General features: G+C 47.9%; 1 protein-coding gene and 1 pseudogene across 1 annotated transcript; one reads left to right on the plus strand and one right to left on the minus strand.

The window, feature by feature from the left end:
• Positions 1-300: 300 nt before the first annotated feature.
• LOC110572725 lies at positions 301-1,261 on the minus strand (annotated as a pseudogene).
• Positions 1,262-1,684: 423 nt separating this feature from the next.
• On the plus strand, positions 1,685-14,135 carry LOC123323267 (sialic acid-binding Ig-like lectin 5). The gene is made up of 9 exons (XM_044911385.1): positions 1,685-1,771; positions 1,855-2,229; positions 2,455-2,733; positions 2,930-2,977; positions 3,525-3,782; positions 3,865-4,149; positions 4,363-4,462; positions 5,473-5,554; positions 13,671-14,135. Exons 1-9 carry the CDS (start codon positions 1,735-1,737, stop codon positions 13,860-13,862), a joined length of 1,656 nt encoding a protein of 551 aa, XP_044767320.1. The 5' UTR covers positions 1,685-1,734; the 3' UTR covers positions 13,863-14,135.
• Positions 14,136-14,544: the final 409 nt, after the last annotated feature.

The following is a 14,544-nucleotide window of genomic DNA, read 5'->3' on the forward strand; positions in this document are numbered from 1 at the left end:
CTAAAAAAAAAAGGAATATCTAGAATGCAAATTTCAGTAAGCACTCGAGATGAAGGGCAATCAGAATACAAAAGCAGGCAAAATCCACATAAATTAATTCCTACTAATCTGAGAAATCAATGTAATGTATATGTAAATTGAAAAACACTGTCTAGCTAGTCATTAGTTTCTAACTAAATTATGACAGGTCGTTTCAGCATATATGTTCTCTTCCTGTGATATTTGTTTGTTCTGGCAAGACTCCAAGAAGCACTGGCCCCTGAAAACAGCTCAGGAAAGGACAGCTCTGAGGCAATTGCTTCAGATTTGCCAGATAATAAGTCCCAAGACTGCAGTCATCAATAACAGGACAAGCACCAGAATGTAGATGTTCTTGTGAGATTTTTTTTTCTGCCAGTGAAGCAGCTTGCTGTAACTGACCAGTGGCTTTGTCTGCATGCAACTTGGAACTTTCCTCATTGGCTTCTCTGCTGTCATTGGGTCACCTTGGTCATGGATCATCATGGCCAAATCTTTTTTTTTTTTTAACATTTTATTTATTTGAGAGAGAGAGGGAGCATGAGTGGGGGGAGAGGCAGAGGGAGAAGCAGGCTCCCCGCTGAGCAGGGAGCCCGATGCAGGACTGGATCCCAGGACCCCGGGATCATGACCCGAGCCAAAGGCAGACGCTTAACCGACTGAGCCATCCAGGCGCCCCTATCATGGCCAAATCTTTAGACATCCGATGGACATCCAAAATGTCAGCCTGCAGCTGCCAAATTCCCCTTCCTCACTCTTTAGTAAGTTCTGGATCCTGCTCTGTGATGGCCATCTCATCCTCCTGGCTCTGCATCTGGTTCCACTCCTCATGGCTGTCAAATGAGGGGAGCTGCTCTCTCTTTGCCTCTCCTCCACAGAGAGAGGAGATCCATCTCTCGCTCTGGCAATAAGCTCCTTTTCCTTTTCAGACACTCTTCCCTGCACAGCCTGGAAATCCTTTTCAGCCCAGAGAGGTCATTCAGGAGGCCATCTTTCTGAAGTTCCAGTTTAGTGATTCATTTGTTTCCTTGGCATTTGTGGAATATTGCAACTGTTGCAGATTTTCCTCTGGTTGCTTGAGTCCCGCTTGCTTCCTAGTTGGCTCATCAGATTCTTTATCTGAGCAGCGGCTCCGCAGATCGGCTGGATGTAGCTGCCGTGCGTCTGGATGACTGTTGAAATCCTGGAGCCTGAGGCTCAGAGGGCTCCAGGTTTGGTACATGTCTAAGGGACTGTAGGACATGGTGAGGAGCTAAGACCCACTGGCCCTGCACAGCATTCCCTGAAGCAGCCCCGGGACTGGATGCACAGACTGATGGGGAACTGGGAAGAGAAAGGGCTGCGGGAAGGGGCTGAGGCTGCCTGCACACTCCGTTTCTCTTTTCCAGCTGCTCTGGCCCTCCGCTGACCTTACTCTTGATATAAACATCATTTGGAAGGCGATCACGTCCAGATTCACATCTGGACAAGCATCCCAGCCTCCAGGGGGCCTCGGTATTCTCACCTGCTGCGTCAGATACAGAGGCGAGCCAGGATGAGTTCTCAGCCCCCACTTCACCTCCCATGGCCCGTGCTGACTAAGTTCCCCTTCTGTGGTGACAGCTCTGTCACCTCTGTCTTCCTGTTGGGGCTTCCTTGGCCTCACCCTCCATTCGGGCCATTTCCTTCCCTGACAGAGGGACCCGAACCCGGGCTCCTGCCCTGGCCGGTGCAGACATGGTGCCCCTGCTGCTGCTGCTGCCCCTGCTGTGGGGGGGGTAAGTGGGCCAAGGGAGGGGGGCTGGCTGGGCACAGGTGGGAGTGGGCTGGAGCTGCAGCTGAGCCTCCGTGTCCCCCCAGGGTCCCTGCAGGAGGATCCAGGGTTCGAGCTCCGAGTGCAGGACTCAGTGACGGTGCAGGAGGGTCTGTGTGTCCACGTGCCCTGCTCCTTCTCCTACCCCTGGAGCTCGTGGTTTTCCCTTGAGAAGCCCTACATATACTGGTTCCGGAATGGGGGCAGCCGTTATCCTGTGGCTACAAATGACCGAACGAAAATGGTGAACATAGAGGCCCAGGGCCGATTCCACCTCATTGGGAACCCCTGGGACAACAACTGCTCCCTGAGAATCAGAGAGGCCAGGAAGAGTGACCAGGGAGTCTACAAGTTCCGAATGGAGAGAGACTACGTGAAATACAGTTACAGAGATAAGAAGCTGACGGTGCAGGTGGCAGGTCCGGCAGGGGCCCCAGAAGAGGGCTCTGGGACGTGGAGACCCCCCTCATAGAACAGGAACCGGACACTGGAACATTCCTTGCTCCAGGTCTTGGGGCTGGGATGGTGGGAAGAGGTATGGGGGCCCGGGGTCAGCTTGTGCCCTGAGGCCCTGCTCCCTCTCAGGGTCCCACTCTGGGTCCCCACCTCCCTGGGGCCCAAGCACCTCCCTCTCTCCTCCTCAGCCCTGACACAGAAACCCGACATCCACTTTCCGGAGCCCCTGAAGTCTGGCTATCCCACAAACCTGACCTGCAGTATGCTGGGATCCTGCGAAGAGGGAAGACCTCTCACCTTCTCCTGGGTGGGGGATGCTCTTGACTCGCTGGACCCCCAGACCCTCCACTCCTCAGTGCTGACCCTCACCCCGAGGCTGCAGGACCATGGCAGCAACCTCACCTGTCAGGTGCACCTGCCAGGAGGTCAGGACACCGTGGAAAGAACCATCAGGCTCAACGTCTCCTGTGAGTGCTGGAGGGATGGCTGGGTCCTTCAGGGCAGTGGGGATTGTGTGTGTGCGCACATGAGCGCCTTGGGAGTGTAGGTGGGGAGTGGACAAGAACAGCAATCCCCACCTTCCCGGTTCCCCTACCCCTCCTTGGGTGCTGGGTCAACTTCCAGTTTTCACGTCTGAAGCAGGGCCATATCTTTCCATCCCAGACGTTCCCCAGAAACTCAACATCAGCATCTTCTTCAGCGATGTTGCAGGTAGGAAAGAACCTGTCTTCTTGGGGGCTGGGACCTGGCCCTGGGGTGGGGGTAGCGGGTCAGCTCCCAGCAAAGCAGTGGGAATCACAGCCTTAATGGGATCAGATATGGGAAAAGCAAGGATAAAAATCACCACCCTCCCTCCTCCACCTCCCATGGGTGTACGCACCTGCACTCCTACACGCTCACACATGTGCACAAACTGTTCAAAGCCCATTTCACCTCACCAGTTCACTCCTCTGGTTTCCCACCTACCCCTCCATCCCAGCCTCGTCCATCCTATTTCCTGCTGTGTTCACTGAGTGAAGCCACCAAACAGTCCAGGCACGTCCCAGTGGGACACTGAGCCTCCTCTGAAGATATGAAGCCCAGACACTTGAGGTCAACCTCTTTTGGGTGTAAAGCCCAGGCTTTCAACCCTGATGGAACCAAATCAGTGGGTCAAGAAAGGAGAGGGAGATGCCAATCAGCTCCTGGAAAGGAGGGAGGGATGGAGACTGCCAGCCTCCCACAGCTGGTGCCCTCTCTCTGCATCTCTCTCCCAAAGTCCCGAAGATTCTGCAAAACATGTCATCGGTTCTCATCCTGGAGGGCCAGGCTCTGCGTCTGCTCTGTGCTGCTGACAGCAGCCCCCCTGCCGAGCTGAGCTGGTTCCAGGGGTCCCCCCCGTGGAATGCTACCCCCATCTACAGGAGTGCAAACCTGGACCTGCCTCAAGTAGGGGCTGCAGAGGAAGGAGACCTCACCTGCCAAGCTCAGAACCCGCTGGGCTCCCAGCACGTCTCCCTGCATCTCTCTGTGGTCTGTGAGTGTGGGGACCCCTGGGGGCAGGCTGCCCGGGGCCTGGGCAGGAGAGACACCGCTGACCCTTCGCCTCCCTCCCGCAGACCCCCCGCGGCTGCTCAGCCCCTCCTGCTCCTGGGACGGCGAGGGGCTGCACTGCAGCTGCTCCTCCCAAGCCCACCCGGCCCCCACCCTGCGCTGGCGGCTGGGGGAGGGGCTGCTGGAGGGGAACCACAGCAACGCCTCCTGGACCATCACCTCCAGCTCTGCAGGGCCCTGGGCCAACAGCTCCCTGAGCCTCAGCGGGCCGCTGGGCTCTGGCCTCAGACTCAGCTGCGAGGCCCGGAATGCCCACGGGTCCCAGAGCGCCGCCTTCCTGCTGCTGCCAGGTCCGGGGGCTGTCGGGGGCTGAGATGTAGGGGAAGGGAGTCCTAGAGAAGCCTGGGGCTGGCTGGGGCTGGGGCCTGCACAGAGGGCGATTGGTGGGATAGGGTGCTGCTCCATCTCTGGCCTAAGCTGGCCCTTCAGCAAGTTCTGCAAGGAGGTAGGAAAGCAAGAGACTGAGTCCTGGAAGTAAGTCTTGACACACCTCTTCTCTGCAGGGAAATCGGTGTTCCTGGCAGGAGCCTTGCCTGCCGCTCTTGGAGGTGCTGGTGCTGGGGCCCTGCTGTCCCTAAGTCTGTGCCTCATCTTCTTTTGCATGTAAGTCTTTGTCCGGGGAGGTACAGGGAGCGCGGAGAGAGGTCACTCAATCCGAGAAATGCAGAGCGGAGTAGAGTAGATCCAGAGGGCATCTCTTTTGGGCGGTGGAGGGATAACAGCTGTACTGAGATATACTTCCCAGACATTTACAGTGTACAATTCAATGGCTTTTAGTGTATTCCGAGTTGTGCATCCATTACCACAATTATAAGACTTTTGCATCAGCCCCCAAATGAAAGAGAAACAAACCAAAGAAACCCTCCACTCCTTAATTTTCATCCTGTCCCCATCCTCCCCCAGCCCTAGGCAACCGCCAATCTATTTTCTGTCTCCCTACATTTGCCTATTCCGAACATTCTGTGTAAGCGGAATCATACAACACGCGGTCCTTTGTGACTGACCTCGTTCACTTAGCATGATGTTTTCAAGGTTCATGCGTGTTGTGGCATGTGTCAGTCCTTGATCCTTTTTTTTCCCAAAGATTTTTATTTATTTATTTGAGAGAGAGTGAGCACAAGTGGGGAGGAGAGGCAGAGGCAGAGGGAGAAGCAGGTTCCCCGCCGAGCAGGGAGCCCAAGTGGGGCTCGATCCCAGGACCCCGGGGTCATGACCTGAGCTGAAGGCAGACGCTTAACTGACTGAGCCACCCAGGCGCCCGATACTGCATCCTTTTTTTATTTCCATATACCATTCCATTGCATGGGTGGAGCACATTTTGTTTGTCATTCATCTACTGATAGACATTTGGGCTGTTTCTACTTTTTGGCTATCACAAATAACACTGCTATGACCACTCGGGCACAAGTTTTTAATGTGTTAGAGGGATCTTTAGTGATGGAGGTTTGGTCTGGCCGAACCTCTGCTCATCCAGGGGGATGGAGTGCTTACTTGCAGGTCAGGAAGGTCTGAGGTTACTTCCGGGGTCTGGATGCCCTTTCACCAGAGAACGGGCAGCCTGCCCATGGGTGCCTGAGCCATCCTGGCTGCAGTGTGTTCGTTTCTCCCCTTAGAGTGAAAGCCCGCAGGAAGCAAGCATCCGGGAGTCGAGAGGGCCTGGGTAATGAAGATCCTGTCATGGGTACAGTTGCCTGGGTGAGTGATGCTGGCGTCCTCTCATGCAGTTGCGGGGCCCCGGGCTTGTCCTCTCAGAGTCCAGATGGAGCTCCTAGCATTTCCCCATCCCCTGCTCCACCCTGGTCACGTGGGAGTTGACGTCCCTTCTGTTCTTCGCCTTCATCCCCCAGACCCAGTGGCCCTCTGGTCACCTCTTGTCCCACCCCTGCTGATCACTCTTTGCTGGACATAGCCTGACAGAACCTCTCCCGAAATCTATTGCTTTCCAGCCATTTGGGAGTTTCAATTATGTTGTTTGCTCCCGTGGTTTAGAGAATTGAGTCACATTTCTTGGTCTGATATTTAAAGTACTTCTAGAAGTCTCCCCTGATGGCCACTCCAGCCCTGGTCTGGCTATGGTCCAGCCACACTGACCTTCTCATGGTCTCCATACACACCTGCTCCCCTATGACTTGAGGCCTTTGCATGTACAGTTCCTCCCACCTGGAATGCTCTCCTGTCTCGACTTCCACCAGACCGCCTTGTGTGATCATACTTCTAGCTCCAGTACCAGCACCTTCTGCTCTGGGAAACCTTTGCCATCTCCCTCCCTGCCAGTGTCCACGCCTCTCTCCCCTATGTGCCCAGAGCTCTGTGTCCATCCCTGTCTTGAGGGGCACCTCACACAACATCACCGCCTTTGCCTTATCTCTGCCCTCTCATATTTGTGATGTCTTTGAGGGCAGGGGGCTGCAATTGTCTCTCACTCTACCTGTATGCAACATGTCCCCTCTCCCCTATAAAATTACATCCATATTACCCTAAATGGTGTTATCCAAAATGCTTTATTTGTGACCAACCTCTTATTGCAGGAACAAGCATTGTTCATTAGTACTTACTCATTTTGTTCACAATATGATAAGCAACTGTGAGCCTACCATCCAACCTGAGACCTCAAACGCTGACCCTAACTTCCATCTGCTCAGGTTGCTCTGTGACGCATCCCCAGTAACCATTGCTCTGAATCTTTTGTTGCTAGCATTATCCCATATACATATGCCTGAAATAGATGCTTATTAGTTTAATTACTTCTGAACCTACAAAGGTTGGTCACATTCTGTGCACTCTTCTTGGACTTGCTTTTGTAGACCCAACACTGTAAGTTATGTTATGGAGATTCATCCATGTTGCATGAAGTTGCAGTTGTCTGTTTCATTTTATGATTTTTGTCTATTGCCTAAGCTCCTGTTGCTGGACATTTGAGTTGTTCCAGATGTTCTTGTTCATATCTCATTGCATTCACATGCAAGAGTTTTTCTTCAGCATTATGTAAGAATTTAATTACTAGGTCAGAGGGTGTGTGAATATTCCGATTTACAAGGTTTTCCAGAGCAAATGCATCCATTTATACATCCATCTGTGCCTTTCGTATCCTGTTGATCTATAATCTCTGCAGCACTTGGTTTTCTGAAATTTTTTTGTCATCTCACTATCTCACTATGGTATTGATTTGCATTTCATTGGTTGCCAGTGAGGATGAAAATCTCTCTGTCTTACTGGCATATGAACACCTCCTCTCTAAAATGCCCGGTCCCATCTGCAGCCCAATGCCGTATTGGGTATTTGACTTTCTTATTGAATTTATTGAAGAGCTTTATACATTTTCATACTTTTTCCCCAGTTATATGCATTGTAAATATCTTCTCCCAGTGATTAACTTGTCTTCACTTTTTAAAGGTGACCTTGATGAACGTTAGTTCTTAATTGTAATATAACCATATTCACCAATCTCCTCTTCTCTGTTGAGTGACTTTTGGGTCTCATTTAAGAAAATCTTTCTTATCCTAAGATTAGAAGGATATTCAAGTATAATTTCTTTTTTTTTTAAGATTTTATTTATTTGGGGTGCCTGGGTGGCTCAGTCGTTAAGCGTCTGCCTTCGGCTCAGGTCATGATCCCAGGGTCTGGGATCGAGTCCCACATCGGGCTCCCTCCTCGAGGGGAAGCCTGCTTTTCCCTCTCCCACTCCCGCTGCTTGTGTTCCTGCTCTCGCTATCTCTGTCTCTGTCAAATAAATAAAATCTTTAAAAAAAAAGATTTTATTTATTTATTTGAGAGGAAGAGAGTGAGAGAGAGCACAAGCAGGGGGAGTGGCAGGCAGAACGAGAGGGAGAAGCAGACTCCCTGCTGACTGGGGAGCCTGATGTGGGGCTCAATCCCAGGACCCTGAGATCATGACCTGAGCTGAAGGCAGACGCTTAAACCACTGAGCCACCCAGGTGCCCCTTTTCTTCATTTTTTTCTTTTAATAGACTCCATGCCTAATATGGAGCTCAAAATCACAACCCTGAGATCAAGAGTCACATGTGCTACTGACTGAGCCATCTAGGTGTCCCCATCATACATCAAAATGTATTCTATTCCAGTGGTCAGTTTAACTGTCCCTGAGTCAGAACTGTCTCTAGAGGCAAGGCAATAATTCGAGACCAAGTCCTGATATCTGATAGAGCAGGAGCACCTCCTTAATTTTCTTTAATAGCGTCTTGGCTATTCTTGGCCTTTTGCTGTTCTATATAAACATTAGAATCAGTTTGTCTAGTTCCAAAAAACACTCCTGTTGGTTTTTTACTGGAATTACATTGAACCTGTGTATCAACTCGGGAAGAATTTACCTATTTATAAATTCAAGTCTTCTTGTGCACAAGAACAGGTATCTATTAGTTAAAGTTTTTCCAAGAAAGATGTAGAATTCCTTCAGACAGGTCTTGCAAACCTTTTGTTATTTTACTTCCTTAATAACTAGTTTTGTTACTATTATAAATGCTATCCTTTTATTTATTGTTTTTAAAGATTTTATTTATTTGTCAGAGAGAGAGAGCACAAGCAAGGGGAGCTACAGGCAGAGGAGCCCGACGTGGGGCTCGATCCCAGGCCCCTAGGATCATGACCTGAGCCAAAGGCAGATGCTTAACCAACTGAGCCACCCAGGCATCCTTTAAATGCTATCTTTTTAAAGGTGCATTTTCTGATCACTCATCAATGATATGCAGGATGAAAACATTTGTTAAAAATTTATGAAGAGTTGGGGTGCCTGGATGGCTCAGTTTGTTGAGCGGCCGGCTCTTGATTTTGGATCAGGTCATGATCTCAGGGTGGTGAGATTGAGCCTTGCACCAAGCTCTGTGCTCAGTGTGAGTCTGCTCATAACTCTGTCTCTCTCTCCCCTTACCCGCCCCCCCAACTCGTGCACACATGCACACACACTCACTCTCTCTCAAATAAATAAATAAATCTTTAAGAAAAAATTATGAAAGGTTGGGACACCTGGCTGGATCAGTGGGAGGAGTATGCAACTTTTGATCTCAGGGTCATGGGTTCAAGCCCCATGCTGGTTGTAGAGATTACTAAAAATAATAATAATAATAAACTTTAAAAAATTTATAAAGTGTTTTAGAATTTAAAAAAATTACAAATTGGTCTTAGGTGTCATTTAGATTCCTGTTGGTTTGGTAGCTGGAGCATTCTTAGATCTACTCATAAGCCTCCTGCACCATGCTTTTACAGAGAGATACCGTCTGAAAATTTTGTGATATTCTTGTTTTTAACTGTCATGGCTAGCTGAATCAAAGCAGCTGAATTTGATGCAAATATAATGTCATTTTGTTCAAGAATCAACTCATCCTTTTGGACTTCAGATACTGCACAAGAAATCTGGCCTCATGCATCCTCTGCAGATGTATTTTTCTTCTAAGAGATTTCGTATTTCAATAAATAACTCACTCTCCTGAATCAGTGATGGGGAAATGAGCACATTCAGACTCCATTCTTTGGTCACAGAGGTCTCTGTCACATGGAGTGTTGGTAGTAGGTGGCAAAAGATTGAACAGTAGCCAGTTCCTTAATTTGTCCAAACAGCTTCTCCTTCTACTTTCTACTTTGGTGGGACTGAACACCCCTGCAGAGTTCTTCTGGGGCCCCACTATAAATGTTCATCTCTTCACAGTGACACCCAGCTCTTTGGGGTGCTGGTCTGGATGCTGAGGATTGTCTTCATTCTCTCAGTAGATGCAACAATGTGTGAAAAGCAATTACGTATTTACTGATCTTATGTTCTTCCAGCTTGCTAAGCTCTCGTGTTAGTTATTTTTTAATATATTTTAAAAAGATTTTATTTATTTATTTGAGAGAGAGAATGAGACAGAGAGAGAGAGAGCATGAGAGGGAGGAGGGTCAGAGGGAGAAGCAGACTCCCTGCTGAGCAGGGAGTCCGATGCGGGACTCGATCCTGGGACTCCAGGATCATGACCTGAGCCGAAGGCAGTCGCTTAACCAACTGAGCCACCCAGGCGCCCAATATTTTATTTTTAAGTAATCTCTACACCCAACGTGGGGCTCAAACTTACCCTGAAATCAAGAGTCGCATGCTCCACTGACTGAGCCAGCCAGGCGCCCCTAAGCTCCCTTGTTAGTTCTAATAATTTGTATATAGACATTGAAGTATTTTAACAGTTTTTTTTTCATTTTTAAAAAATTAACATATAATGTATTACTGGTTTCATAGGTACAGGTCTGTGATTCAACAGTCTTATATAATACCCAGTGCTCATTACATCACGTGCCCTCCTTAATGTCCATCAGCCAGTTACCCCATCCCCATCCACCTCCCCTCCAGCAACCCTCAGTTTGTTTCCTATGAATAAGAGTCTCTTATGGTTTGTCTCCCTCTCTGATTTCTTCTTGTTTTATTTTTTCCTCTCTTCCCCTATGAATCTCTGTTTTGTTTCTTAAATTCCACATATCAGCAAGATCATATGATAATTGTCTTTCTCTGATTGACTTACATCGCTTAGCATAACACCCTCTAGTTCCAGGGTGCCTGGGTGGCTCAGTTGGTTAAGCGACTGCCTTCGGCTCAGGTCATGATCCTGGAGTCCCGGGATTGAGTCCTTCATTGAGCTCCCTGCTCAGTGGGGAGTCTGCTTCTCCCTCTGACCCTTCCCCCTCTCATGCTCTCTCTCTCATTCTCTCTCTCTCAAATAAAATAAATAAAATCTTAAAAAAAAAAACCACCCTCTAGTTCCAGCCACGTTGTTGCAAATAGCAAGATTTCACTTTTTGATGGCTGAATAATATTCCATTGTATATAGATACCACATCTTTATCCATTCATCTGTTGATGGACATCTGGGCTCTTTCCATAGTTGGGCTATTGTGGACATTGCTGCTATAAACATTGGGGTGCACATGCCCCTTCGGATCACTACATTTGTATCTTTGGGGTAAATACCCAGTAGTGCAATTGCTGGGTCATAGGGTAGCTCTGTTTTCAACTTTTTGAGGAACCTCCATACTGTTTTCCAGAGTGGCTGCACCAGCTTGCATTCCCACCAACAGTGTAGGAGGGTTCCCCTTTCTTTGCGTCCTCACCAACATCTGTCATTTCCTGAGTGGTTAATTTTAGCCATTCTGACTGTGTGAGGTGGTATCTCATTGTGGTTTTGCTTTAAATTTCCCTGATGCCGAGTGATGTTGAGCATTTTTTCATGTGTCTGTTGGCCATTTTAACAGTTTTTTGTTTGTTTGTTTGTTTGTTTAAAAAATATCACAGGGGCGCCTTCTGGCTCAGTCGGAAGAGCATGTGACTCTTGATCTCAGGGTTGTGAGTTTGATCCCCACATTGGGTGTGGAGCCCATTTAAAAAAAATTTTTTTAAAGTATCCCAGTTTGGGGCACCTGGCTGGCTCAGTTGGTGGAGCATGCTACTCTTGATCTCCAGGTTGTGAGTCCATGTATTTTAGAAATGCTGTATCCTCTCAGTGAATTGAACATTTGATCACACATAGTGATCCTCTCTATTGCTATTGATACTTTTTGTTTTAAAGTCTATTTGGTTGGATCTTAATATAAATACACCAATTTGTCATTGGCTAGTAAGATGTCTGATATTTTTACATCCTCTGTTCCTCCAACAACATTTTATTTATACTTCAGAAGTGATTTTTGTAAACAGCATATAACCAGGGTTTTTTTTTAAAGAATTTTTTATTTTATATTTTTTAAGCAGGCTCCGCACCCAACATGGGGCTTGAACTCACAACCCTGGCATTAAGAGTCTCCTGACTGAGCCGGCCAGGTTTTTACAAAACCAATTTGACGTCCTCTATTTGTGTTTTCTGTGGTTGTTAATACATGCGGATTTTGTTCTCCTATTTTAACTTTTCCTTTCACTTGGTTCCATTTTTTTCAGTATTTCATTTTCTCCTTTCTGAAAAAATTAATATCTCTCTTACACCCAACAAAAAAACTTCAGTGTACTTTTATGTATCTCTTGTTCTTCTTTCCCTCCACTTTCCACAATGTTGGTGCTTTTTCTAGATCTTCATTTCTCATTCTGGGTTATTATGAACATACTTAACATTTTTCTATATGGTCTTTTGTTTAATACACAGCCACACATTTTACTGGGGTATTTTGTCACCTTTGTACCCCAGATTTATTGCAGCATTTTCAGGTTTTGTTACTTTTATTTGGATTCTTCTTCCCAATGTGTTTTCAATTTGGATTTTCTTGTATTAAGACTTCTGAGGACTTGTGTGTTTGAAATTCTTTTTTAATGTTCCTACATTTGAATTTCACTTGGCAGGATATAAATTCTAGGATCGGGCACATGGGTGGCTCAGTTGTTAAGCGTCTGCCTTCGGCTCGGGTCATGATCCCAGGGTCCTGGGATCGAGTCCCGCATTGGGCTCCCTGCTCCACGGGAAGTCTGCTTCTCCCTCTCCCACTCCCCCTGCTTGTGTCCCCTTTCTCGCTGTGTCTCTCTCTGTCAAATAAATAAATAAAATCTTAAAAAAAATTCTAGGATCAAAGTGATTTTCCTTCAATGCTTTATTATTTTATCTTATTTTTCTTTTAAGTAATCTTTACACCCAACTTGGGACTCAAACTCGCAACCCCAAGATTAAGAGTCACACGCTCTACCCACTGAGCCAGCCAGGCACCCCCTTCCTTCAATGCTTTAAACACTGTACCCTATTGTTTCTTGTACCCAGTGTTGCTGTTAAGAAATGTTATGTCTGGGGACGCCTCAGTGGCTCAGGTGATTAAGAGTCTGACTCTTGATTTCAGCTCAGGTCATGATCTCAGGATCATGAGATTGTGAGATCGAGCCCCATGTCGGGCTCTGTGCTCACTGGGGAGTCTGCTTGAGATTCTCTCTCTCCCTCTGCCCCTCCCCCTACTTACACATGCCAGCTCTCGCGCGCTCTCTCTCTCTCTCTCTGTCTCTCTCGCAAAAAAAAAAAAAAAAAAAGAAAAGAAGAAAAAATCTATGTCTGTATGAATCTTGCACATTTGTAAGTGATCCACTCATTGTCCCTGGAAACTTTTACATTTTTCTCTTTCGTTTTGATATTCTTAAGATTTACTATGCTGTATTGGGTATGTGGTTTCCCTGGTCTTTTTTCTTGCATTTGTGGGGCCCTTTTCAGCTGAGGTGGTTTATCTTTCTTCAATTCTGGGAATTTTATCTTTATTTTTGTTCAAGTATTTCTGCCTCTTTTTATTTCCAATAACGCAGCAGGCCTGAGTTTTGTTCCTGGCTCTGCTGGTGACTAGAGGAGTGACTTGGGCAAGTTACTTCACCTTCCCCCACCTCAGTCTCCCTAATCTGTAAAATGGGGAGAATAAGTATCATTCACACTGGTTTTTTGTGAGGATTAAACATGATTAGTAAGCCCTCAATATGGCCAAACAGTCATAGCATTACAGAATTTTATTTTATTATTATTATTATTTTTGCATTACAGAATTTTATTTTTATTTTTTTAAAGATTTATTTATTTGAGAGAGAGAGACCACGAGTGGGGTGAGGGGCAGAGGGAGAAGCAGGCTCCCCGCTGAGCAAGGAGCCCGATGCAGGACTCAATCCCGGGACCCTGGAATCATGACCTGAGCCGAAGGCAGGTGCTTAACTGACTGAGCCACCCAGGCGTCCCAACATTACAGAATTTTAAACGGATGCGTGAATAACTGAATTCGTAGGAAGTATGTATGAATAGGAAGATGAATGAATAAATGCCCATTAGCCCAACTTCCCTTGGGGACCACACCTGCCTTATTCCTTCTCTGACTCCCTTGTTTCTTCTTTACTCAGGATTCCAGGCGAAAGCCCTGGCCAGACAGCCCCCCAGCCCAAGCGACCCCTGTCAGGGATGCCCCTCCCTCGGGGGACGAACAGGAGCTCCATTACGCCTCCTTCAGCTTTCACGAGATGAAGTCGAGGGAACCTGAGGATAAGGAGGCCACCAGCACCAGAGAGTACTCAGAGATCAAGACAAGCGAATGAGGATGGCTTAGAGCCCAGTGCTGGCCTGAGGAGTCGTGGCCCCTGGGGGAGAGGAGAAGTCCAGCACTAATTGGTGAAGCATGTGGAGCCCTGAGGCAATACAAACAGGAAGGATTTGCGAAGGGTCCCCAGGTAGAGCTGACTTGGGCTCCAACGTAGGCTGTCAAGCAAGTCACTTCATCGCTCTGTGCCTCAGTTTCCCGTTCTGTAATCAGAGATCATGCACCCTGCCTCAGAGGTGGCTGTGGCCATTAAAGAAATTAACATGCAGAAATCAACCAACAAATGTCCCGTCTCACTGTGCTCAGTACCTACTGCTCTCTGAGGCTGGGGGTGACCAGGCCCAGAGCACAGAGTAGCAACCTGCGGACGTCATTCTCCTTCCCAGAGCTCTTCAAAGCCTCCCCAGGGAAAGACCAGTGCCTCGGCCTGGCGTTTGCTTCATGATACAGCATCTTATCATCTCCGTGGAGTCTTCTCCTCATCCCACTTGTACCTGTCAGTTCTTCCAACACATTCCTTACCCTCCTGACCGTCAGTCCCTTCCCTGTCTCGTGGATGGGCCCCCCAGGGATCTGTCCAACAGCCAGACAGCTAACCCCGGGTCTCCTGCACAAACCCCTTCAAGGCTCCCTAGCCTTAGACAATACATCACAAGCATCAGCTGCCCCTGGCTTTTATT

This window comes from Neomonachus schauinslandi, chromosome 16, assembly GCF_002201575.2.
Source record: "Neomonachus schauinslandi chromosome 16, ASM220157v2, whole genome shotgun sequence".
NCBI lineage: Eukaryota > Metazoa > Chordata > Mammalia > Carnivora > Phocidae > Neomonachus > Neomonachus schauinslandi.

Excerpts from the sequence above, each read along its gene's own strand:
- LOC123323267 (XM_044911385.1), top strand. The coding sequence starts at position 1,735 with ATGGTGCCCCTGCTGCTGCTGCTGCCCCTGCTGTGGG. Across the intron at positions 1,772-1,854 it reads GCTGCTGCCCCTGCTGTGGG|CAGGGTCCCTGCAGGAGGAT; the intron begins GGGGGTAAGTGG and ends TCCGTGTCCCCC. Across the intron at positions 3,783-3,864 it reads CCTGCATCTCTCTGTGGTCT|ACCCCCCGCGGCTGCTCAGC; the intron begins GTGAGTGTGGGG and ends TCCCTCCCGCAG.